This window comes from Ricinus communis, chromosome 5, assembly GCF_019578655.1.
Source record: "Ricinus communis isolate WT05 ecotype wild-type chromosome 5, ASM1957865v1, whole genome shotgun sequence".
Lineage (NCBI taxonomy): Eukaryota > Viridiplantae > Streptophyta > Magnoliopsida > Malpighiales > Euphorbiaceae > Ricinus > Ricinus communis.
Genome location: NC_063260.1, coordinates 30,191,615 through 30,217,363, shown reverse-complemented (window position 1 = coordinate 30,217,363; position 25,749 = coordinate 30,191,615). Strand labels below are relative to the sequence as shown.

General features: G+C 34.8%; 4 protein-coding genes across 5 annotated transcripts; 3 read left to right on the top strand and 1 right to left on the bottom strand.

Annotated features, from left to right (window-relative positions):
- Nucleotides 1–1,513: 1,513 nt before the first annotated feature.
- On the bottom strand, nucleotides 1,514–13,900 carry LOC8269320 (methyl-CpG-binding domain-containing protein 9). Its single transcript, XM_048374132.1, has 10 exons — nucleotides 13,231–13,900; nucleotides 11,850–12,549; nucleotides 10,594–11,697; nucleotides 9,812–10,504; nucleotides 9,201–9,506; nucleotides 8,010–8,345; nucleotides 7,042–7,140; nucleotides 6,113–6,544; nucleotides 3,242–5,530; nucleotides 1,514–2,384 (listed from the first exon to the last, which is right to left on the bottom strand). The coding sequence occupies exons 1-10, from the start codon at nucleotides 13,752–13,754 to the stop codon at nucleotides 2,085–2,087; spliced, it is 6,783 nt and encodes a 2,260-aa protein (XP_048230089.1). The 5' UTR covers nucleotides 13,755–13,900; the 3' UTR covers nucleotides 1,514–2,084.
- Nucleotides 13,901–15,987: 2,087 nt separating this feature from the next.
- On the top strand, nucleotides 15,988–19,324 carry LOC8269321. 2 transcript variants are annotated; one of them, XM_002517304.3, is made up of 6 exons: nucleotides 15,988–16,288; nucleotides 16,960–17,250; nucleotides 17,371–17,477; nucleotides 17,556–17,688; nucleotides 17,813–18,007; nucleotides 18,771–19,324. In XM_002517304.3, exons 2-6 carry the CDS (start codon nucleotides 16,978–16,980, stop codon nucleotides 19,050–19,052), a joined length of 990 nt encoding a protein of 329 aa, XP_002517350.2. In that variant the 5' UTR covers nucleotides 15,988–16,288; nucleotides 16,960–16,977; the 3' UTR covers nucleotides 19,053–19,324. The 2 variants fall into 2 exon arrangements, with proteins under 2 accessions (XP_002517350.2, XP_048230673.1); XM_048374716.1 differs by lacking the exon at nucleotides 15,988–16,288 and adding an exon at nucleotides 16,442–16,464.
- A 1,197-nt stretch (nucleotides 19,325–20,521) lies between these two features.
- Nucleotides 20,522–21,896, top strand: LOC8269323 (RING-H2 finger protein ATL39). The gene has a single exon (XM_002517306.4). The coding sequence runs from the start codon at nucleotides 20,958–20,960 to the stop codon at nucleotides 21,600–21,602; it is 645 nt and encodes a 214-aa protein (XP_002517352.3). The 5' UTR covers nucleotides 20,522–20,957; the 3' UTR covers nucleotides 21,603–21,896.
- Nucleotides 21,897–22,900: 1,004 nt separating this feature from the next.
- LOC8269324 (UDP-glycosyltransferase 90A1) lies at nucleotides 22,901–25,640 on the top strand. Its single transcript, XM_002517307.2, has one exon. The coding sequence runs from the start codon at nucleotides 23,902–23,904 to the stop codon at nucleotides 25,306–25,308; it is 1,407 nt and encodes a 468-aa protein (XP_002517353.1). The 5' UTR covers nucleotides 22,901–23,901; the 3' UTR covers nucleotides 25,309–25,640.
- The last annotated feature ends 109 nt before the right edge of the window (nucleotides 25,641–25,749 follow it).

The following is a 25,749-nucleotide window of genomic DNA, read 5'->3' as shown; positions in this document are numbered from 1 at the left end:
GAATTGTTAACCACAACCATCAGAATAAAGATTAAATCTCGAATCTGCCTATTAAAAAAACAAAAAAGATGTGAAGATGACATTTTTTTTTTTTATAGAGATACTCTTTTCTTTTTCAAAAAGGAATTATAGAAATAAATACAATTATTTTTCTCTAGTTTTATTTTATAAAATATCCAATAAATCATTATAAAATTGTCAATGCGATGAGTTATTATACAATCAATCTTTTTGTTAATTCTCAAATATTAAAAAGAAACATACATATCCTTGTGTCAATGTGGACAACCACACATGTAACTAAAACAATCATCATTATATAGATAAGAAGAAACAAAACAGTTTGAGCATATTAAGAAACATTCACAGAAGAAAATGTATTGAGAAAAAAGAGAAAGTCAACCGTCCGGAATAGTTCTCCTGAAGGGTCCAAAATATTCATCAGTGGTCCGCAAGAAAACAAACAGGAAGTGTATGGGATATTAAATAAGAGAAAAGAGTTCTGTTGCAATGGCCACAGACATTCAAAACCATACTGCAAGGAGGAACGGCTTCTTCGGCTTTCTGATATAGCATACAAATGTGGTTGATGCAAACTGATATCAGAGTTTCCACCACAAAAAAGTAAAAGCCTGCTAAAACTTGCATATAGTTGAAATTCAGGGCACAATTTGGAGACTTTCTATAAGATATTCATTTGGGAGGGAGGAACTAAAAGGTGGGGTCTGAATTGTCCACTCAACAACAATACTTCCATGTGAAGGGCTTCAACAAACCTCTACGTCACCAACCACTTCCAACTTGCTGTTAACTTTATCAGAATCTGTTCTTCCCACTCTCCCTTACTTTTTTTTTTTTTTCTTTAAATTTCTTGTCCTGTTTCTGGTCTCTCTGTCATAGTTTATGCTCCCGCTTTGACAATATTCTTGATTTTGTGAAGCTATTAATTCTTCAAATGATAATTATGTCCATAGATCAAATCTCAACGGCACTGAGACCTGTCAAAGCATCAAGTTTACAAGATCATTAAGTAAAGTATGATTAAGATGAATGACTGTGACTCACTAACTCCTACTTGAATTCTTTCCGGTGATGGTCAAATAATATATCAGAACCAATTGAGAGTAGTTCAATAGATTCTGGAGTCATCTATAAGATCATAATACTGCTTGCTTGAAATTGCAAAACTTGAATGAGATAGGATTATTTCAAAGTCGCCAAAGCGGAATTGACTGGTGGTCCTTCTCAAGGTAGGGTGTGGCGTGCAGAAGATAGGAAATGGGAACGATAACCTTTTTCAATCCCTTGGTACGGCAACGATCCGAAATGAACTTTACCATATTCTCACTGGACGGCAAAAGCTCCTAAGCCTCTCTATTCTTGCCCCCAAAAGACATCACGGAAAAGACAGCAGATGCCATTAGTATTAGGGACAGAACCACACTTTTCCATATCAAGGTAAGTACCTTGAATCACATGGGTCAAAGAAAGCATTTAAACAAAAAAACAAAAAGAAGAGAAACCACCGCAAGGTGCTTGAATTTTATTCCTCCCTGATATGTAACATATAAGAGAGACAAATTGAAATCTATAAAGAATGAATTATTGCCTAAATCTACTTTGTTATAAATCTTTTCCATTTCTTTCCTATTTAATTTACTCCCTTTTTACATCATGTTTGTCCATGTATGAATATGGAACTTCCTCTGACAAGAAAACATCTTTCCATTTCATTTTCCAAGCCGTAAAATGAAAATCGCAGCCCAAATCAGTTCAAAATTGGGAAATTGTTTGTTAATCTACTGATCCCCTCTGTGCTTTCGATTTTGAAGCAGATAATTCTACAAGCTCAGCTTCACAACCCACCATCTGTTAGCACGTCAGCCTTGTGTATATATACATGCACAAGAATCAGCAGTGGCAAAATTGGCAGCAGAGGTCCATCTGAGCAAATTCAATCAACATTGTCATTTTGATACCATGACTCCAACAACGCTATCCTGCTGCCCTCATCCATATTTCTGGATTCAATTACAAAGCCAATCAAAATTTCCCCATTAATTCCAATACTGCATATCCCAAGGTCAGCCTTCGGGTTCTTTCCTCTTCTTGTTAGATTTCCTGGTTACCCTGCATTTTTCTACCAAATCCATGTCATTGACAGGCTTCTGGTTGACTAAGCTGCTAAGCTTCAAATTCACGCTTGGATCTGAATTGGAGTTCTTCTCATACACAATGCAAGCATCAAGGGAATATATACGTAGAGCTAGGGATGCAACTGTAGAAGTTTTGGCAGCAGCAGAAAGTGACGACCAATACCACCACTCATTCCGCAAATACTCTGTCTTAATCATCTCCTCCAACATAATTGTTGCTCGGACCATCTGAGAAAAAGAAAGCAAGGAAATTTTATTTGCAATCTTACTAAATTGAGAAAGGAAAAATAGCGATTTTAATCCTTGAGCAAGATAGCGTCCACCTCACTGTTTATAAATAGAAAACAGAATCAATTAAATAAAAGTTCAGTGGAAGTGTTTTAAGATGGTTAGGCATGTCCAACATAGACATATAGACATGCCAAAAAAACCGTATACATTTAAGTACATCACAGAAAGAGATCAGACATAAATTAAAAATGAAATGATTTGAAATCACAAAAAATGTTGATCTCTTATTTTATCAGCAAGATTTCAGCACTAAATAGTCCCAAATGAGGAAAAGCAAAAATACAAAAATCGGTGGAAAAAGATAAAAAAGACAACTATTACCAACCAACAATTCCTAGTAATGATGATGTTTGAAAAGCCCATTCTAAGTTATAACTATCAAAACATCAATATCAATAGGAAAAATCTTATCTGTTTCTGACCACGATTACTATATAGTACTGTCACAATAACCATTTTCTGCACAGCCACCCACTCATGTCAAAACATTCCCGGTACCAACATAAAATTTATAGCCATGTGTAACTGCACACACAAAAGCATGTGCACACAAACCCATACTCGTTTAATTTTCCTTTTGTTTCAAATTTTTTACTTTTAGAACTAGTGAGATTATAGTGAAACATTATTTAAATAAACTGCCTCCACGTTACATTTTTTTTTAAAAAAGATACAACATGATTCCAAATGGTTGTAAAACATTCTTAAGTGTACCACTGGTCAGACATAATATGCATTCCAAACAGTTGAATTAGACAGATGTAGGCAATTAAAAAAGATGCAATAAGACCAACCTGATATATTGACTCTGCAGATTTAACATACGCACGCCAGGCCCACCTCCTTCCCAACTGTCCCTTTGCTGGTCTCAAGGCTTCTTCAGGAAGTGCAGCTTCCATGTCAAGCAAATTGATCTTTAGTTGCCTTAAGATACTTGAAACTTTACCAACTAATGGCATTAATGAAGACTCTGGAACTACACAGCAGCAACCAGGTCCCATCTCAGGGAAACATTTACCTAAAGAGGACTTTTTCCCCCTTCGTTGCAAGCATCCCAAAGGAGGCTTATTGGTTTTTAATACTTCGCCAATTTCATTTATAGAAGTTTTCCTGGTAGAATTGTCAGATGAGCTCTGAAGAACTGCACGGTTTTCATTCCAGTTGCCTTGTGGAAATACCTGCCTCTCATCAACATTACACTCATCACCTGGAATTCTAGTATTATTCTCAGGTGATATCAACACAGAGATGGAATCACTGAGGTATGGAGAAATGGATGTGACGAATGGGGGAATCCCATTTGACCCAATAAGACCAATATCCTGCACCAATTCTTTGTTGGAATCTTCAGTAACAAACTTGGAACATATGTCTAAAAGGTCATAGGGACAATTTATCCCTTCATTTTGAAACTTAATCAACCTTGCACGAAGCTCAGACAGACCACCCATGGAAGAATGAAGCTTGTCTATTTCACTTTTTTTCTCTTTCCAAGTGACCTCAGCTTTCACATTCCCCCTTCCTTTTAAAGAGTCATTAGTTTCTTCACTTTTCTCACGGGATTGTGGAACTGAACTGCACCTACCATCACTATGCCCCTCAAATTCCACATCATTGGAGGATGTTCTATGGCAAGAGTAACAATGGTTTCTGGAGGGCCAAATCAGCTCTAAACAATCACAGCGGTATGTCTTCTCTTCATTGGTACCTCTGGTCTTCTTTCCTCGTTTCTTCAACATGTCACTGGTGTCTAATTCAACAAAGGCACCATAATTCTTCTCCAGAAGCAAGGTAGCCTTGGTAAGACAATTAGAAAATGCAGTTTGATCATTGTTCCTGATTGTTGACAAACCAGCTCGGCATTCTTCCTGAACTGGGTCTCTAATCCTTTGACTCTCTTGGAATCTTAGCTTTAGCCATTGCATAATTGACTCTTTCAGCTCAATTTCCTTCTGGTTATTGTTCCCCAACCAGCCAATAAGCTCCTCAATCTCTGCATCAGTTTCATATGAAACCCATGCTGAACTCATAGACAAAGTACCATTTGGGTTAAACAGGAACGGAAAACAAGCTCTTGAACCCTCCAAATTCAAACAAGCGTCTATGCCAGATGAAGAAGAATGCTGCAGCACTGAACTATTGCCCAGCCTGTGATGTGATATTTTCCTGTGCTGAAATGTCAAACTCCTGTCCACCACAATTTGAGGATGCCCATTAGGTGTTGCTGAAGCCCAGTATAAATGACCTCTGGAATCACTACCCAGAAACTCCCTCCGCAAAGACTGTTTCGAAAGTTGCGACTCCATGCTGCTAATCAAATTCTGCAGACGAAGAATGTCATCCTTTATGGCGCTCACATCAGTATGGTAGGCTTGTGACTCATTCATAGTAACAGACGGCAAATTCAAAACAACAAGAGCGTTCATGTCTGATGAGAGAGAAAATCCTGGATGATCTGAAGGTGGCTGAAGAGTTGAAGAGTCCCTCTCCATATATGTTTGCAGACTACCCTCGCAGGGAGCTTCATCCATCTGATCTATTTCTGTTGAATGATTTGATAAAGGCAACTGACTTGGTCCCAAGGGTTTACTGTTTTCTTTAGAAGGGTCATTGCTGCCCTCCATGGCATCATGCATATCTTTCACTGGGCCATGGTTATTGGTAGAATCAATGTTCTGGCTGTCGTGACTAGGCTTCTTCTCATAATTTATTTCAGAAGGGTGTTTATCAAAGCCATTAATTCCATTTCCCTCTGGACTTCCATCTACTGCAGATACATCATCAGAGGGGGCACAACAGTCGCTAGGCTTATCACCCAAAACAGGTGGCTGTCCAACAGATTTCCCCTGATCTTTTAATGCAGAAACAAGCCCTTCCTTTACTTCACCAGATGCACCAGTACCCATCTTTGCAGATTTCAGAGCCATAAATTCTTCCTTGGACTTGAGGTTTTTCCATTCAGCATATAATGTACGCAATTTCTGCTGCACTTCAGCTGTACTTTCCATACACTGCTCAAGGTGCTGACGAACAAGAGCTGAGTTGAGCAATTCATCACAAAGAAACTTAAGAAGGAAGGTGCGCTGCATTCACAGTAGAAATGAAATTTGCTAAATTAAGATGACCAAGAGAGAGGAAACAGAGAACAAATCAGACAAAATCATACTCGGTGAATAACAGACGTTAGTGCCTACATAAGTCACATTCATTAATGCAAAATCTGGATGATAACCCTATTATCTACCTTGAGTGCTCCAACTTTCACCCTCCAATCAACAAACCATCAAATATTTATTTACTGGATGCATAGTTGTACCTCCACAAATTGTATGTTTCCTTCCAGTTAAAAAGCCACTTTAGAAACAATACAATATGAAGCTCCATGAAAGTTGTGAGAAAATTGAGGAAATTGTGCTCAGACTAGGATTTATAATTTAACCAGTGTGCCTCAAGGACATGTCTACAAAACAACTTTGATTTAAGACAAACTGCAACCCACATTTGAGTTTCACGTTTGGGTTACAGTATGGATAGTGAGTGCAGCTTGTTGCCATTGGTATTGGGTGGGTTAAAAACATAGCAAGTGAATTGGGACCAGAAAAAATTGCATACTAATTAAAACCTCAGAACATATAGCAAAAGTATGTGATCATAGATCCACAAACCTCATCTACGCCAAAATCCCAATAATCTTTTTCTTCCATTGCAGATGCTAAATGAACAAGAGTCTCCAAGTAAATACGGGTCATTTCCCCCTGATACTTTTTACAGCTAGTTTGGCCAATGACCTGAGTACTAACTGATGCCTCTTGAACCATACGTACAGAAACACAAGACGGACAATACCAGTTTCCTTCAGGAATCCTTGCAAGTGGAGGATTTAAGCAATAAGTATGATACTCAGCATCACATGTATCACATAATAGAACGCTGTCGTCATCCTTATCAAAACCGCATACTTTGCAGACACCTTCATCCCAAGGAGCTTTCGGGATCTCATTTGTTGATGCCAAAACTATATCTAAATCTTTTTTAGTTTCTGCACTCAGACGATCCAATTTCGCAAATTCTTCAAATTTCTGAACGAGAGTGACCACCTACATCGCAGAAGAGTGACACTTTCAGAGAGATGCAAGCAGAAGAGATAACAAGCAACAAATAAGGTAACTAACATCAATATGCACACAAAGAGAGAGCTGGATTAGAGGTCAAACAGCAAATATGCATGTAACAACCAACTGAAAGTTATCTTCCCTATCTCCTAGACTTATGCGTCCTTTTCCAATCCTTGTCGGCTTCATAAATGGATTCTCTTATCACTCTGAAATAATTATGTAAACAAGTGGCTGCAACTTTCATGATTATCAACCACAGTCTACAAAGGTGGCATGAACGCATAAGTTTGAATCCAGAGGTGACAGGGCTTTAAGCACATATGTATGTCTATTGATCTTATGCAGTAGTAACATTATAAATTACATGAGCATTTAGATGATAATTAATTGCAAAACGACTTTAGTAAGCAGTGGCAAATGAAGATGGGGCGAGGAACCAGGAAACGACTTTTAACTATGAGTTGAGTAGAAGTCAATACCTCCTTTTCATACAGTGATTCAAAATTTTGTGACAGTGTCTCAACCAATTCAATCACGTCAGGCTGATCCCTAAATGCAGTTCGTACATTGTTCCATAACTGTAAGATAAAAGAAAAACTCAGTAGTACATTTTACAGATCTTAAGAATTCAACAAATAGTACTAAAATATGAAACCATTAATTCCGGTTGACAAAGAATGAATAATATCCAAAAGCAAAACTTAGCATTGTAGATGATCAATTCAGAAAATGATCAGGAAAAAAAGAATATAAAACCTCAAAAGTGTTTCAGAATTTCATGGAGCGAGCAAACCTCTATAGGTATCTTTACACAGATAAGAAACATCCATACAAACTTAAGTAATTCTGATAGATGTAAAATAATTATAAAAGTCAATCATACGGAAAGCTTTGCCAAAATATAGCTTTAAGTCAGTTAGAATTTTAAAGCCCTACCACTTTTAACAAACAAGGAAACAAACTATTCGCATTAACCACCGACTTACTAACAGAACCTCAGAATCTACTAAATTTCTGCAATCAGATAAATTCCTTGACTAATAAGCCTATTTATACCTTGGTCAGATTCAAAGGAAATGCATGAGAGCAGATACCAAAATCTATAGCACAGAATCCATGCGCACACAAAAATTATTTAAAAAATAAGAATCTCTCAACTAGACATCACATATATTCCCCAGTTTATGGGAATTCAAGTCCAGAGAAACAGTACCAGAAGATAACCCAGCATTTTACTGTAACATGATCGACAATACAGACAACTAAGTTCACTCAGCAATTCATACATTAACGCATTCAGATAGCTGCTTGAATTAAACATCCTTATGAAAGAAATATAGTTAACATATCAATTTCAAGTGTCTCTATAGTATGCAACAAAGCAATTTTCCATGGTTATAACAAGCAAAAGATAACAAAACAATCCAACTTGTGATCAGTAACAAACCTCTCGAACATCCTCAAGAAAAGATTCATGTGATCCGCCATATGCTCCAACTGCCAATCTCAAATCAATGGTCCTAAAATCTAGAGGTCGGGAAACCATGGCTGGATATCCAAGAAGCCCCTCATCATCATGGTCGCAAGAATTTATTAGATTTCTTCCCAGTAAAGTGCAGAAAACTTTTGCATCATCCGCAGCAGCAGCATGACGCAGTATAATGCGACATTGTTTCATAATGATGTCAGATACAGGGACAGTAATCTTTCTTTTATTTCTATTATTGGATTTCTGAGACAATCCTTCACCCAATACATCTGCTAGCACTGAAAGAACAGCTTTCTGCATTCAACCAACAATCAGCACTTAATTTAGGATCATGCCTATCAATGACTGGAGCTAAAAAGTAACATTAACTAAGCCCCACAATTGATAATGAAAGAACAGCTATTTTTGTTTAAAGAAAAAGCCAAGGTAAAAGGGACAGCAACCAAAAATCAGGATTATTAAAAGTCAAAATCAGAAGTTCAAATCCTTAGCAATACCATAATCACAATCTATTATATGGATTACTTAAGGTACAAAGTTTGCTAAAATAATGACTAATGGCACACCTCTAGTTAGATATTCATTAAATTAGAGAAAACTAATGAATTAAATGGAAAATGACAATGTGGATGCACCAATTGAAACACTCCTGGGTCTGCGAATTTAACGCCGGCTGTAGAGTCTACATGAAAACTTTCATTATTTGTAAAAACCATTAAAAATTTGTAGGACTTGTTTTCGTAAAAGCAAGCTTCCACTGCCCAATCTTGGTTTTAAAAAGTAATCAGATTCTCATACAATATAAAGTACAATGTGCTCAGGGGAAGACACTCTTCCCTAGGTTATGAATATTATTTAGCTAGCAAACCTTTTCACCATGTGAGAGCTTCAACTCCATCATTAAGTTTTCAACACTTATTAAGCATATATTGCTGCATTTTATATCAATGCTTTTAGAATTGTTAGCATGGAGTGCTCCAGCAGGCTGCTGCTCAAATATGAACAGAGTCTTATCTTCCAGTACTTTTCATGTTACAACTTCTATTTTTCTAGCATGCATCTTAGTAGAAATAAATTCTATAGTAGAAGTAAAATATGAGATCCAAAATATAGAATATTAACAAGAAAATAAGTTTCGGTCAGGAGCACCTTAGTAGGACCTGATGCATTGCCCTTGTAGACTTCCTTACTAATTGAATTCTCTAATCTCTTTTTTGCCCATTCTGGAGGACATTTCTCCAATGCTAAATAAACACACTTTCTGATTCTAGTCCCAACATTGGTGGGTAGCTTTCTAACAGGTTCTAGCATCTGTGCCCACTCTGGAATATTACCATCCTTCACACTGTTCTTCTCACAAGAATCACTTGCATCAGTCACTTCGTCCTCTATGATAAGAACATCATTTTCCCTCATCAATGAACCATAAATTTGCCTTGTAGCCTCTGCAAGCAGCTAAACACCAAGATAAAACATCAATAAGAGCTTCCATAGTTCCTTGTATCTCACTAACTTTCCACTAGAATAAGAAGCCAAGGAAAATTAAACCCACATGTAAAGGCACACACGTGTACAAACACACAATGACGCAAGGCACGACATATGCATATACATCTATATATTCAGAAACCATAGGCCTATAGCCAAATGAATAACATTGCTGAATAATTATACATGACCAGAAAATGCAGTTGATAATTTTAAAGAAAGCGAATGTTTGAAGTAATTAAGCATAACAAAGGAATGGAATTCAATCTTACAAGTGCATCTGCCTCCATCCCTGCAACTCCCGAAAGTGAGCCACAAAGCACGCCACCATCACCTTGCAAGCAGCGAAACACTTTACCACTTTCACGAGCAGTAATCTCAGTAGAGTCAAGATTACCCTCCATGGACAAGACGGCCAAAATATATCTCCGAGCTAATTCTGGCCAAGTCAAAGCATTAATAGGAAGAGTATTACACTTACTTCTTCTAATCAGAGTTGAGCTGTCAACATCTTTCTTCCTTCCACGCTTTGATTTTAATTCTCCAGAGTCAAAATTCGGATCAACAAGAACAGCAACTTTGGCCTGCAGTTCTCTAATTAGCACAGACAGCAGTGAACCGTGAACCTCTGTTAATGTTACATCACAGCATTTGCTCTGAGTGCCAGATGCAAATCCATATTGTACTGATTCGTTGGTCCCTCCTTTTTCCACTTGTATGAACACATGTGTAGTATCCTCACTAACAGCCTTCAACGGTTCTTGGCAGGGAGAAGAGATCGGTCCACTCGTTCCATCAGCTTTATCTATATGTATTACTTGACTTCCACTGACCTTCCTTTGAAGATTCTTTGAAAGACTTGCACAATCAAACCAAGGATTGACAAGCTCTTCTTCAAGTTCCCTTAATGACCAAGGCTCTTCCAAACCCAATATTTCATGGAATCGCCATAATAACTCCCATACCTGCATAGGCAAACTCAAAAACCATGAGGCCTCTATACATAATGGATTCTCTCAATCTAATACAGCATCAGAAACTAGCATAGAAGTACCTGATATAAGTCACCAACAAGGATAGGTGGAATCTTAGAGCATAATAGCCTCCCTGGAGGTAGATAACGATCATCTGTCTCATGGTCTTTTCCTAGTCTGGGTTTTTTGCATCTTTGAAATGACTCATCTAACTCTGCTGCATCTTTCCTTTTAGCTGATAAGAGTCCATTTCCGACTGTCAAGGAGACAGAATAATTACTTCTATTAGCTAGAAATTCATACTTTGAACATGCATCAACACCAGGGAGCTGTTCTATAACTTCTTGCACAAAATCTGTGTCAAGCCCAAATCTGTCCTGATCCAACCATTTTGACAGGGCAGTAGCCAAATTATCAACCTCAACCTGGTATTCGAATGGGATGCCTACCAAGCTGGGGGAACTGCAAAATTTGGCCAATGAAGCAAAACTTATTATACTCCTCTTATCCTCAATATCCCAAGTCGATGACCCCATTTTATTATCAACATGCTTGCAGTATAACTTAAGAATACCTTTCTGCTTACATATTTCAGAGTAAACATCAATTAATTTCTGAGACGCCAATCTCCAAGCAGAAGATGATGAACGTTCTTCCACTGAGAAATCACCAATCTCATCTTCTGAACCTAAATTATAGGATGAAAGGTCTCCACACCTGTTATGAAGGGAACTACGCTGCAAGCAGTCTGACGTCCGAACATCGCAAACTTTTTTTGAAGTATAGCTAAGGCAAGTCATAATATCATCTTCTGTTGGTGGGGAACTATCTGCAAGAATCATCTCAATACTGCCATCATTGTCGCGGTCCATATCATAATTAATTACATCATTATACTCTTTGCTGTTTTGACCAGCAAACTGGTAAGGATTTCTTCTATATAAGATTGTTGAACCAACAGGAATAGGTATGGATGAGCAAGAAAACCTCCTGACCTTAAAGATAGGTCCAGAATCACCACCATCCAACACTTCACATATGAAAAGAGAACCAGTAACTCTGTCATGCCAACAGGATCTATAACCTACAGGCCAAATCAGCTGAGGACCATGATATGAAGGTCTCCCATCAATTTTTCCCAAAGATATAACAAAGAAATCTTCAAACTGGAGAGGAAGTCCTTCCTGAAATATAAATCATGGTGGTACGCACACAAATCAGGTAATCAAGGAACATGTAACACTATGAAACAAACAATCTAAATTTTCTGATTATAACAGCAAAATGAAAATGCAACTAAATCAACTCAGGAGCTTTTAACAGAAAGAATGCTTACATCTGATGGCAGAGACTTGGCAATATCCTCTTCTTCCATATTAGCTTCCGTAACTTTACCAAACTTAGAATCACCAATTTCTATGCTTTGACCATTGGACAACAGCCCCTTGTGATAGCCATTTATCAAAGCTTGTTTAGTTTCAGCATAACCATTGGCAAGTGAAAATCTCTTTGTCTTTCTCTTTTTGGGTAAATGCAACCTTTCTTGCAAAGAAGGAGACCCATCACTTCTAGTACTAGGTGTCAGCCCAAGATAACAAGCAACCTCAGCCATTGAACCAAATGTCTTCCCATCTGGAGAACAATAGGCTACAAATACTTCACAACCACTCACGGAATTTTTTAATTCTACATGCCAACCTTCGTCCAATATGCCATGCCTTTCAGAAATGAATTCTCTAAGACCCTGCAGAAGAATCTCATTTGGACTTCGTGATGGTAATTTATTGGCTGTACTGTTACTACTCCTAAACCTTCCTAGAGGGAAACCTAAATCTATCTCCTCTAAACTTCTATCCACAGTCTGTGCATGATGCAATATATCTTCAACACCCACCTTGAAAGCCTTCATCATAAGCCCAGAAGCTTTTCTAAAGTCAAAAGGACCAAATCCATTCCCCACATACAAACGGTTAGAGTATGCCACTGGGGCACCAAATGTATTTCCACTGAAAGAATTATCACCCAGAGCGTGCTTCCTAAAAGTTTATGCAACCAATATATATTTATTGCATGTCAGAGAAAGAAATAATCACTTACATTTTCATTTTAGTTAGTGAGCATCTAAATGTTCCCCAAGTTGCTTGCAACAATTTTTCTTTTAAAAAAAGGTCTGCTTGAAACAAATCATGAAACCCAATTGCAACTTCTTTTTTGTGCTGGTGCAGCATGCTTGTTAACAATCACAGCAATAAAGATATTCGGCAATCAAGTGGTGATAGACTGGGATTGCAAAGGAACAAATGGTGTCACAGGAACAACAAGACATTCTAAGAAGCAATTCAAAAAAAAAACTATTGATTTCTTCCACCTGATAATGTAACTTAGATAGTATGATTATAATAGAATTTCATCACAAATAATTGAATTAAGAATTATTTTAACAAAATTTATAAAAAAATTCAAAGAAGTTGGTTTCTTGATTCTTCCAAGAGCTCATGTAGTTCAGTTATTACAACATTTAGAGCTTGCAGTTTAATCTTTATCCCATTATTGGTATTTCAACTAGATTTTAATCCTATTTTACAATCATTAAGTCTACATAACATTTTTATATGGTTCGTTAGTACCAAAACATTCTTAAATGGTTCGGTAGTATCATTCTAAGGACCTTATTAGAAAACTGAAAAAGATAGCATTTTTTAAATAAGAACAAATACCTCAAATAAGCACGCTCCTCGTCACCATCACCATCACCGTCACAATCGCTGGGAGGAGAAGCGTTAATATCCAAAATCATTTTCTTACTCTTATTAACACCTAATGGCCATCGTTTACTCTTAATACCGTTATTAACACAGTCTCCACATATCCAATCCAAAAACTTCATCACTTCTTCTTTACCATGCATTCCTGCACATAGTAAATGAAACCCTCGCTCACAACCATCGCAAACCACCACCTCATCTTTTTCACGCGCCTCCGGCTTCCCACACGCGCCGCATACTAGTAGCTTCTCCTCCTCCGGCAATCCAGCGGCGATCCCTGTCGCCGGGTCCTGATTCTCGTGGAAGGAGCGGACTATGTCGAGAGAATCAAACTCGTCCGGTTTCGGTCTTTTGTTGGATTCGGGGTCGGGTCGGGCAATGGAAGGTGGAGATGAAGTAGAAGAGGAAGGAATTTCATTGAGATCAATGAATAGAGGTGAGCGAGTTGTAATATCGCTTGAATCGGTGAGTTCCATTATCCGAGTTGCAATAACATAAACATTGTTTGGCTTTCGGCTTTCGATCGATTTTTAGATCCTAAGGGTTTTTGGTGTTTGGTTTCTAGTTTTTATTTTACGTTACGGTTTTTCTTTTCTGGCTTTATGGAGTAGACACGTGAGCAATGTGAGGCAGCGGTAACTGAATTTATTACTGGGACTGGTTATTCTGGATTTGCTTTTCAGGTTGGTTGGATTGGATTTCATTTTTTATTTTATTTTATTCCCACGGAAAGGTCAAATTGATGGTTGGATCATCGATTTTGGAATATAGATTAATTTAGCCCTTAAATGTTTTTCAAGAGCTCAATTCAACCCTTCTTTTATCTTTGTAGCCAAATAACTGAGCACATTACTTTTCAATTTAAACCAATTTGTTCTATTGCCCTTTCTACTTAGAGTAAAAGTCAATTTTGCTCTTGAACTTTCACTGAGGGCCAATTTACTCCATTTTATTAAAAAAAATTCCTAAAGTATAATTTAAAATTTACTTTAAATTTTGTTAAAGAAAACTATACTTATGATTTAAGAAAAAATAAAACTAATATCTAAAATTTAAATTATCATCATTTTCATTCTTTAATATCATTCAAAATCAATACTGAATTTTTTTAACTTTGTTAATGGCTAAAATGATAGTCGAAATGTTTATAAATTTTATTATATGTATAGTTAAGTTTTTTCAATTTTTATTACGATTGCAAAATAAATTTTTCTTATTTTATTCTATAAATAAATAATTCAAAAATAAAATATTAAAAATTTCAAAGCTCAAATTAACTTTTAATTTAAGAAAGTAAAATACTTCGCATATATTTGACCACAAAAATTAAAATGGGATGAATTGACTCTTAATCAAATGAATTTTCCAGCTTCTTTTCCTTTTCAAGAGGAACATAGAACTGAAAAGAGAAATCTTCGTTTATTTGTTTCCGAAATGGAATATTTTGAGAAATAACACTTATATATCTACTCATATGATCTGTATACATATAAAAAAATTTTAATTCTTGTACTATTTTTAATATATAACTATTTATTTAATGTGTATATTCATCTTTAATGCATATATTATATTGATATGTAATTTTTATATTTATTAAGTAATAAATTCTTAATTGAATAATTACTCTAATTTTAGAATACAAGAGAATGAACACATTCTAAATAATTAATTAAAAATTATTGAATCAAATACTTAGTTAAATAAAAAAAGATAATCTACATTAAAATGGAAATTTAAGGAGAGAAAAGGAATTAATATGTTCACATGCTATTATTAATACAATAGGTAATACATATAATATTGACTATAGAACTTATAAATAAATTTTATTTTATGAAATCTAAATTTTTAATAAAATTAAAATCAGTTAATTCTAAATAGAAATTGAAAATTTTATTTTGAAGATTAAAAATATGATAAATGATATTTAAATTAAACAGAAAAGAATTTTCTATAGAAAAAAAATATAATCATTATTATTAGGTCTAATTATTATTAAGATATGAATTTTATATTTTTAATAATCTATAATATTGTCTGAAATTTTAAAATAAATACTAGTATTTTTATTTTATTTTTAAAGATATTTTTTGATGATAAATTTAAAAATTTATAATAAAAAAATAATGTTGCAAGTGAATTATGCATATTAGAATAAAAATTAACGAGTGAATCAACTATTTATTGTGTTTAAATGTGAGGCATGTGAAATGATTCCATATATAAAATTCTTAAATATTATATTACTAAATTTAGATTAAACTATATTTAGTGATTTATAATTATTTTAGTAAGTATAATTAATTTTTAATATCTATATAATCAATTTTTAATATCTTTTTTTATTTAAAAGATTTTCAAAAATTATTATCAGAAGTATTTTTAAAAATAGAATAAAATATAGAACAATTGGATAAAATTATTGGAAAGTATAATATTTAAAATTTAATTAGGGGTAAAATCTTATCAATATGATTAACTGTCTTAATTGCTTAAAATAATCAAATAATTAAGGCTCGTCTTTCAAACGACAAAGCATCAATTCAAAACCGCTCTCATTTTCGACGCGTTACGTTGGAGCGTCATTTCAAAAGAAGAAAACTGTGGCAATTTTGGATATTAACAACAAATCCAAGGGCAATTAAAAACCCAAAGAAAAAGGAAAATAAATACAAAGGAGAGACGGTCAAACAAATCACGTGTGTGGTAAGTATCCCGTGCTTGCCGGCCTAGGTCGGGCAATCATCCCCTTCTCTCTCTCGCGCCAGAAAACACGACGTCGTCTCATTTGACTGTGAAAGTCTTGTTCTCGTCACTCCCTACAGTTATTATTATACTTACTGGTCGTCGTCTACTACTACTACTACATCTGTCTCTCTCTACTTTCTCTCTATAAATATTATTAGGCCTCTGTTTTTCTCACTCTCACACAGAGAAGACTAGAAAGTACGAAGACCGATCGCTTGTTTTCTTCTGGTTTGCTTTTGCTGTGTCCATTCCTACTTTGGTACTTTCTCTCTCCGTTTTGTACAGATGTCAAAAATGTATTATGATTTCTTCACTGATGAAATGTGATCCATTAATACGTGTACGGCGAGATCTTGCTCTTTTATGGGATTTTGCTTTCTACCATTTTCTTGTTTTGGAATTTATTTTAGGAGATGCTTATAGATCCTTTGTTTGGTTAGTTCTTTTGGCTGATTCTGTATTCTTCGTTTTTTTTTTTTTTAGTGATTTGCTTTTGTTGTTTCAGCTAATTTTAGCAAAGCATTTGATTAGTACTTCACTTTTTATTGGTTAATATCAGCGTGTTATTATTTGAAAACAAATTTTACACCTAGTCATGGTTAGGGTTTGGAACTGTAACTTCTGATTTTTCTTAGGTTACTTCATGCTTTTGCAAGTTTTGATCTGAATCTATAATGGGCTTATTATAGTTTATTAGTTTAATCCTCAGGTGATTGATGTAAAGAGTGTCATCTGTAGATTAAAATAGGTGAAAGGAAGATTGGTACTTCCATTGTTAGTGGTTGTCATTGTTGTATCGAAGTGCAAGATTTGGCCAAATAGCTGTTGAATTAGGGAAATGATGATTTTATTATGTATAATAAGTGGGGTCAGAGTGATATAACTATGCATGATAAGACTTTTGTTGAAAAGATTTATTCTTTGTATCAGGATTTTCTCTCAACAGTGATGTCGGAGAATGCTCTTAGAGACCTAAACATGCTGCCCGGATCTGAGAGGAAGAGTGAAAGCTCTGGTAAAGCGAATTTTACCAAACCTTATAGTGGGAACATTGATGAAAATGCTGAAAAGTGCCAGAGAAATAACTCTGCCTCCTTGGTTTCATCTACTGCTAATGGGGTTGAAGCTGTGAATTCTGGAGTAGAGATAGGTAATGCAGAGGTAGAATATATTGAGTCTGAGGATTTAAGTGATGTAGAAGATGTTGATATCTGCGTAAAGGTTAATATTCTGGACCCGTTGTTTAAATGTTAAACTGCTAATGTCTTAGCTATCGAAATACCTGCAAGCCTGGTTCTTATGTAATATGCCTTTATCTGTTGTTTCATTTCCATGTTTCAGACATTCCTGGCGGGGCTGGACTCTAAAGATTGGGTTATGGTTTGTGAATCGCTGAACAATGTACGTCGATTGTCTATATTTCACAAGGAAGCATTGCAGGATATGCTGTGAGTGTCAATATTTAACCAATGATATGACAGTACAGAATAGCGAATCCATTTCTTATGATCATTTTCTTTAAACAGGGCTGATGTGCTACCACTCATAGTGAAGTCACTGAAGAATCCAAGAAGCGCTGTCATTAAAACTGCTATTATGACTTCTGCTGATATATTCAATGCATATAATGATCAGATAATTGAAACATTGGATCCTCTGGTACCTTATCTGCATTATTTTTTCTTTTGCCCTTCATTTTCTTATTTTAACTCTTTTGTTATTGTAATTAATCACATGTGAATTGATATCTAAATTCTCTAATGTGGTTGAATTTTGGATGCAGCTTGTACAGCTTCTTCTCAAGTCCTCACAAGACAAACGATTTGTATGTGAGGCAGCAGAGAGAGCTCTGATTGCAATGACCAATTGGGTTTCTCCTTCGCTGTTGTTACCAAAATTACAGCCGTACTTTAAGAACAGGAATCCACGAATTCGAGCCAAGGCATCCATGTGCTTCGCTCGAAGTGTACCAAGACTGGTAGGAAACTTTTACTCACAGAATTATCTGCTTTAATTTGATTATATGGTTTAATGATACACTCTCTTCCCAAAATAGTTCGAGTTATTTCATCATTTTTTCTCATACCTTCCATTATTCACTATCGGTTTTTATTTTGATAAAAATGATGAAACCCGTTGAATTCTTTAATAAACTGCTTTAATTGTTGCATTTTTTTTTATTTTAATATTTCTTTTCCTCTGATTTAGCCAGTAGAGACAGTAACCTTGTTTGTTGTAAATTTATAAATATCAAAGGACGTAAAGGTTTATTTGTTGCTAAGCAAAATTTTATCAAAAAACTGAAATGACATGGGGCTATTACTATCTCACTATTGTTTTTGTAGTGGCTGCCAGATGTGTTCTATCTCTGCCCCTGATGATTAATAGGATTAATAACTTTGGTACCTTACTGCATACACCTGGTCTGGTACTCTGTAAGCTTCTTAATCTTGTCTAGGCCTTTAGAGAAGAGGTCCCGCATAGGATTTGTTTTGGTCTTCTATGTCTGATACTTTGATTAACTCTATTTCTCATCTTTTCCCTGGCCAGTTGGGATAAATGCACGTGTATGTGAGAGCATAATGTTTCGATTTGTTATTATATATAACTTTTTCGTGATTGCACTGGACTGAAGAGATGAGATAAACCTATGCTGCGCTTCTTTTTTCTTCACCCCTTTATGTGCATTTGGTTTTGATTTCCCCACACAGTTGGTCAGTAATCATTGCTTGTATGAGCAGGGTGTTGAGGGTATTAAATCATACGGGATTGACAAATTGATCCAAGTGGCTGCATCTCAGCTCAGTGACCAACTTCCTGAATCCAGAGAGGCTGCTAGAAACCTCCTTTTGGAGCTGCAAATTGTCTATGAAAAGTCGCATGATCTCACACCAACAATATCTGAACATTCAGAACTGAGTTCTTGGGAGCACTTCTGTCAATCAAAACTCTCTCCCTTAAGTGCACAAGCCGTGCTTCGTGTGACCAATGTTGCTCGGGAGGGTCTTGTTTTGGGTTCCTGACAGGAGGTTATACCGAGCATGTGTGAGTATTACTTAGTGAGTACGCCTTTATTTTTCTCAGCATATACTATAATTTCTTTTTCTTGATTCTGTTTTGGCTTCAATGTCTTTTTCTTGTAAATACCGAGAAACATTGAGATGTCTGAGATGCGGTTAAACACGTAGTTGAGTGGAATATTCTTTGCAGATGGGCTACCGTTGGCCTTAAATTCATTAATGCAATTATGATTTTGTGCAGTTAAAGATATTAAAACTGCAACATGCTTGTTCTACTTTGCTGTGCATAATGCCTTGTAGCTTAGGAAAAATATATCTTTTTATTGTTGATATGCTGCTGCTGCTGCAATGTGGAGATAAGATGCTTATTAGGATAGGACAGTTAGGTGTATATATGAATCTAGCTTCTCGGACTCTCGATTCACAAAGTTTAATTGAGTTGAGCTTGAGACATCCGAGTTTTAATCATTGTTTTCCAACATTTGGACTAACAGCACGCATATGTGGATTAATGCCTAATTTTTTAAATTTTTTATTTGAAACGCATTATATATTTGCCAAAGGTAATAATGTGAAACGCTCACATTCCTCGTAAGCACATCATAGTTTCTATCATTTTTTTTCTCCTGATCTTTCTGAGTAGCAACTACCCTCATTATGATAAAATTAAAAAAAAAAAAAAAAAAAACTCCAAATAAAAGATATTCATCTATTAAATTACCCAATGAATAAATAAGAAAAATTCCATATCATCAATTTGTAATGATTTAAACAAAAAAAAAAATCATTAGATACTCAATAATCAAATAGAATGTTATCAATGCCCAATCAAACATAACCTCCAAAAGGACAAATATACAGAAATAAAATATGCCGCCGACCACGGTTGACGTTTTTGCTTCCGGCGCCGCTTGCTGCCGCCCCGTGTAACTGTTTGATTGGTGGATTATTCAATTCTGAGAAAGAAATAGGAAAAGAGGCCTCGATGACCGTTTCATCGCGATCAGCATGACGGCTGTTGTTTGTTTGATTTAAATTTTAGTACTGGTTGTTTGATCGTAATCAGTATCCTAGATTGTTTGTTATTTATTTATATATTTTGCTGCAAAGGAAATTTGGATTCTACAAAATTCAGATTTTGATTTCTTTTTGTGCGTTTGTGTTGGTGATGCTAAGTAGGATTTTCTTTTATTGTGTTTGTTTAGAAGGAAAGTGCGCGAAAATATGAAACAAAAATTATAACAAAGATTAAGAAAAAGAAAAGTAGAATGAATAGAAAATATAAGAAAAAAATAAGTATCGGTGAATAATTTAAAACGGAATGGCATTTCTTAAATTTAAATATATTCACGTTTGTATTTTTCTGTCGTTGTAAGAAAAGTATATAAGCATGCAATAGTAACTATTCACTTCAGTTTTTCTTATAAAAAAAAGACACCTATTCACTTCTATTTACTTTTTCTTTTCTGCCAAATAAAGGGCAGAAATAAAGAGCCGAGCTCTTGCAAATTGCAATGATATATCATTATCCCTGTTAGAGAATTTCTGTCTATTATTACCCACTCCATCATAATAAAGATTAATTTTCTATTTATTTTTTTTATTTTTATCACTTAAAAAGATTAATCAAACCACTCCATTAATCATTAAGAATCTCTCTGAACCAATCGCTTTCTTTCATCAAACAGAAGCATCTCACCTGCTCTCTATCACTTACTATCTCCAACTCGTTCTCCTTAAGCCCCACCTCATTCACAAACAAGGAAGAATATTTCTTCTTTTTTTTTTCCAACTTCAGTTTCTTGTGAGATAAAGGTTTCTTGGAAATTTTGGAGAGAGATGTATGTTCTTCGCTTCAGGGGAGGTTCGGGATGAGAATTAAAAGAAGTAGACAAGAAAAAGATTGTAATGAGCAATAACAATCTTGGGCTTGCAGCAGAAATAATAATCATGGCCATTGTCGTATCAGTGATATTATTGTTTGTAGGCATTGGGTTATTAGTCTTTATCCATGCTTGTATTATTGGAAGAAGTTTTAGAAACAATGACCCTGCAAATGATCCGACAGGCAGCACCGACAGTCCTGGAAGAACAACAAGCATATCTGCAGATGATTTGGAGAAGCTTCCTAGCTTTGATTTCATAGCAAAAAGCAAAGGAAGTAGTCCAGTTGATTGTGCTGTTTGCTTAGACAATTTCAGGGCTGGTGATAAATGTAGATTGTTGCCTATATGCAAGCATAGTTTTCATGCTCAATGCGTTGATGAGTGGCTTCTGAAGACGCCTATTTGTCCAATTTGTAGAGCAAGTGCTGGTTCAAGAAGGGGAGGCGTAGCCATAGGTGAAGAAAGTAGCCATTTAAGTGATACTAGTATTGATATGAGAGGGAATTTGACAACAGATTCCAGTAGGCATTTCAGCGATGATGCTGGTGTTGAATTGAGAGGGAGCAATACAACAGGAAGTGCCCAAGCAACAATTAATGCTGGAAATGAATTAACCCAGAACCAAACAGATGTTATTGAAACAACCCAGTTAAGCTCCAATCCTTGATCTTCTCTTTTTCCTTCTGGTATTAGTTTACAGAAAATGGCAAATTGAAATATGCAGCTATCGTTAAGCCAAGACTATTAAGTAATGGAGTGCGATTTTCTTTTTCCTAAATGTTTGTGTGATCATTTATAGCAGCTTTCTTTGTCTCTGGTAAGATGGGATAAACCACAAATGTGAAGTTGCTGCTTTGATGCATCTTTGTTTTTGATACTCATGTTGCAGCTAATGATTTTGTTTGAAAATAAATAGTTAACTTAGAAAGATTAAATTATAACTACAGAAATGCACTTTCAATCTCCATATGCACATATAGGCTTCTGTTTTTCTATAAAAGAGAATAGTATATTGCAAGAAATGAGAAAATATTTCTTCTTCAACTACTTGGTCACTATTAGTTAGAAATTATTGTTTTACTCATTCATAGTATTATAATTTCTTGATCACCATTTGCATTGAAACTTGTTTAATTTCTCTGTTTCAGTGAAATATTTCATACTGATATTTAGGAAAATTAAAGGAAAATTTTGGTGGAACGAAGAATAATCATTGCTACAGTCCATAGTCTAATACCCAGTAAAGTAGTGATTTTAAAACACATAAAAATTATAAAACTAAAGTAATTGTATTTTAAATTTTAGAAATTTTAATCTTAAAATAAAATTATAATATATTATTAATTTATAGTTCTAATGCAATACTTGAATTGAAATCACCCTTTTATAATATAATTTAGCAATCTTCAAAATGCACCTAGTGCTAATAGTAGTGTTCTTTCTGGTATTCATGGGCTGCACCCTGCATTGCTGAATTCCCATTGGTTCAATATATTAGGGTTTACCAATAATAGACTAAGAGGCCCATTTTCAATTAAAAACTGAACTCATAAGGTCAACCTTGTATCAAATTTTTATTAAATCCCTCGCATTTGACTTAATTCACTTTCATTTCTATTTTCTCCAAAAATAAACTAAACGGTCCTTGAATTTCTATTTTCATTGCACGTTACTCTTTTTATCAAATAATGTATGCTTTAATCACCGACTTTATAATTAAAACGGCACTTCTTTTTGATAGAAAACTAAAATGGCACTTTAATATCTTACATCTAAATCAAATAACTTTCAACTTCCAAAAAAAGGTTAACTAATGCGAAGGACTTAAAGGATAACACTTTTAAAATTAGTTATAATTTAAAGACAATTAAAAGACCAAGAAATATTAAGTTTACTTTGGAAAATATAATTAATATGATTTTTTTTTTGCCACATCAGAAATTTTTTAGTAATTTAATTAAAAATATTCATTGTAGATGCAGAATTTCAATAAAAGCTCAAAAGAGCTAAAGTAGGGTTAATAATGGGTATATTGTATGTCTAGAGATTAGACAACAGCTCATCCACCAAATTATGGGGTAAAAAAGAAAACATATAATTTTGAGGGATCAAGGGGAAGAGACATAAAACTTTTATCTTCATGTAGAGGAAGACAAACAAAAAAAAAAAAAAAAAAAACCTGAAAGGAGTTGGTGAAATTATATACGTTAAAGAGAAATTTCAAATATTATTTAATTCAGGTGTTAAAAGAAAAGGCTAATTATACTTCTGTTACATAAAACAAGTAAGTTGAAAATAAATCCTCAATAAATGTAAAAAAAATAAAAATAAACTTGCAATAAAATATAGTGAATAAATGTTATTTTACATAAAGATTACAGCACTCCTTTTGTATACTATAACGCTATGATCATTAAAGGCCCTTTATTTCCAAATTCAAAGAGATTAGTTTAAGTTTTAAAACTTATATTATTAGATAGGAAAATTACAATAACGATAGTTAATTGAAGTGAAAATAATTAAATTTTTGTTAAATAATATTTTATATAATTTTTTTATTATTTTTAATTACATACATCTTTTTATCTAAAAAGATTACATACAGAAAATCGTTATTACTTTTTTTTCTTATTTCTATGAAATTCCTTTTTTCTTTTTTTTTAAATGTAATACTCTAGTCACTAATAGGCACTCTAATTATAAATTATAGCTTTGCCCTTATACAAATCAGGGTTCCTCATAATAGATACAAAATGATTTTTGTTTTAAGAAACGCTAAAAATATTCTTTGTTAGGTAAGTAGCATTAAATATCAATAAATGTTTATATACAATACTTCTTAAGAACAGGAAATTTTTTGCTTTAAAATAGTTTATAAATAGATTTTATCTTTGTCTTTATAGTAATACAATAATTTCCATAGATTCTATCATTTGATAAAAATTGGGTCTGCAAAGAAAACCAAGATGGAATCTTTATGCAGTGAACAGACGTATCATGTAGTTTTGTTTCCTTTCATGGCGAAAGGCCATACAATCCCTATTTTAGACCTAGCACGCCTCTTTCTCCATCGCCAGATAGCTGTTACAATCTTCACTACTCCAGCCAACCTGCCCTTCATTGCTGAATCTTTGGCTGATACCAACGTCTCCATTGTCGAACTGTCTTTCCCAAGTAACGTCCCTGAAATACCTACAGGCATTGAAAGTACCGATATGCTCCCTTCCATGTTACTGTGGCCTTCGTTCGTGTTTTCAACCAAGCTCATGCAGCCCAACTTTGAACGTGCCCTCGAGAATCTTCCACCTGTAAATTTCATGGTATCTGATGGGTTCTTGTGGTGGACTCTTGAGTCTGCAAACAAATTTGGTTTTCCGAGATTTGTGTTTTTTGGGATGTCCAATTACGCCATGTGTGTGGAAAAAGCTGTGTATGAGAACAAGCTTTTGTTTGGGCCTGAATCAGAAGAAGAATTGATAACAGTTACTCCGTTTCCATGGATAAAGATTACTAGATCTGACTTTGATCCATCCTTCTCTAATCCTGAATCAAAGGGTTTGTTCTTTGAGCTTGCAAAGTTAGTGTTTACAGCTGCATCAAGTAGTTTTGGTTATATAATGAATAGTTTCTATGAGCTTGAACAAGTTTTTGTTGACTATTGGAATAATCACAGTGAACGACAACTGACATGGTGCATTGGACCTCTATGCCTAGCCGAGCGACCAAGGCTTCAACGTGTAGATAACAATAAACCCACTTGGATTCAGTGGCTAGATCAAAAGTTGGAGCAGGGACAGCCAGTACTGTATGTAGCATTTGGGACTCAAACAGAGATTTCACTGGAACAATTACAGGAAATATCAATTGGGTTAGAAGTGTCCAAGGTAAACTTTTTGTGGGTTACGAGAGACAAGGGAATCAACTTAGAAGGTTTCGAAGAGAGGGTTAAAGGAAGAGGGATGATAGTTCGAGAATGGGTTGAACAAAGGGAGATCCTGATGCACAAAAGTGTGCAAGGGTTTTTGAGTCATTGCGGGTGGAACTCAGTATTGGAGAGTATGTGTGAAGGAGTACCAATTCTTGCATGGCCAATGATTGCTGAGCAACCTCTGAATGCAAGAATGGTGGTGGAGGAGATACAAATTGGGCTGAGAGTAGAGACATGTGATGGATCAGTTAGAGGGTTTGTGAAATCGGAAGGTTTAAGAAAGACGGTGAAAGAGTTGATGGAAGGAGATGTAGGGAAGAAAACAAGGAAGAAGGTGAAAGAGGTGGCAAAGATGGCAAAAGAAGCTATGAAGGATAATACTGGATCCTCTTGGCGCTCGCGAGATTTGCTCATTCAAAACTGCAACTGCAAGGTATCCTTGTAATTAGTGCCAACAACACTTGCATTGTCTTGTCTGGTTCAAATCTAGATTTAAAAGGTGTCACTCTGTCAGTAGAGTAAATTACCTCTAACTTTAACCTAGTTTGAAATTGAGTCTAAATATTTTCTGAAACTTGATTTACTATATATTGGATAATTTCGAGTGCGTTAGTTATGTGCTTAGTGTGTTAATAAAAGTTTAACATTTTAACGATATTATAAATATTTCTTAAATAAATCAATTAACTCCATATATATATAATTATAATTATAATTATAAGCATATAGATCAAGTAATTCATCAAAATGAAAAATTTATAAAAAAATTCATATTTTCTATGAATTTTCAGAATTTCTCATTTTGAAAATTTTGGACAAGTAAGAAATTTAATGAAATCCACAAATTTTATCTCATTTATTTTAAACCAAACAAATAAATTCTGAG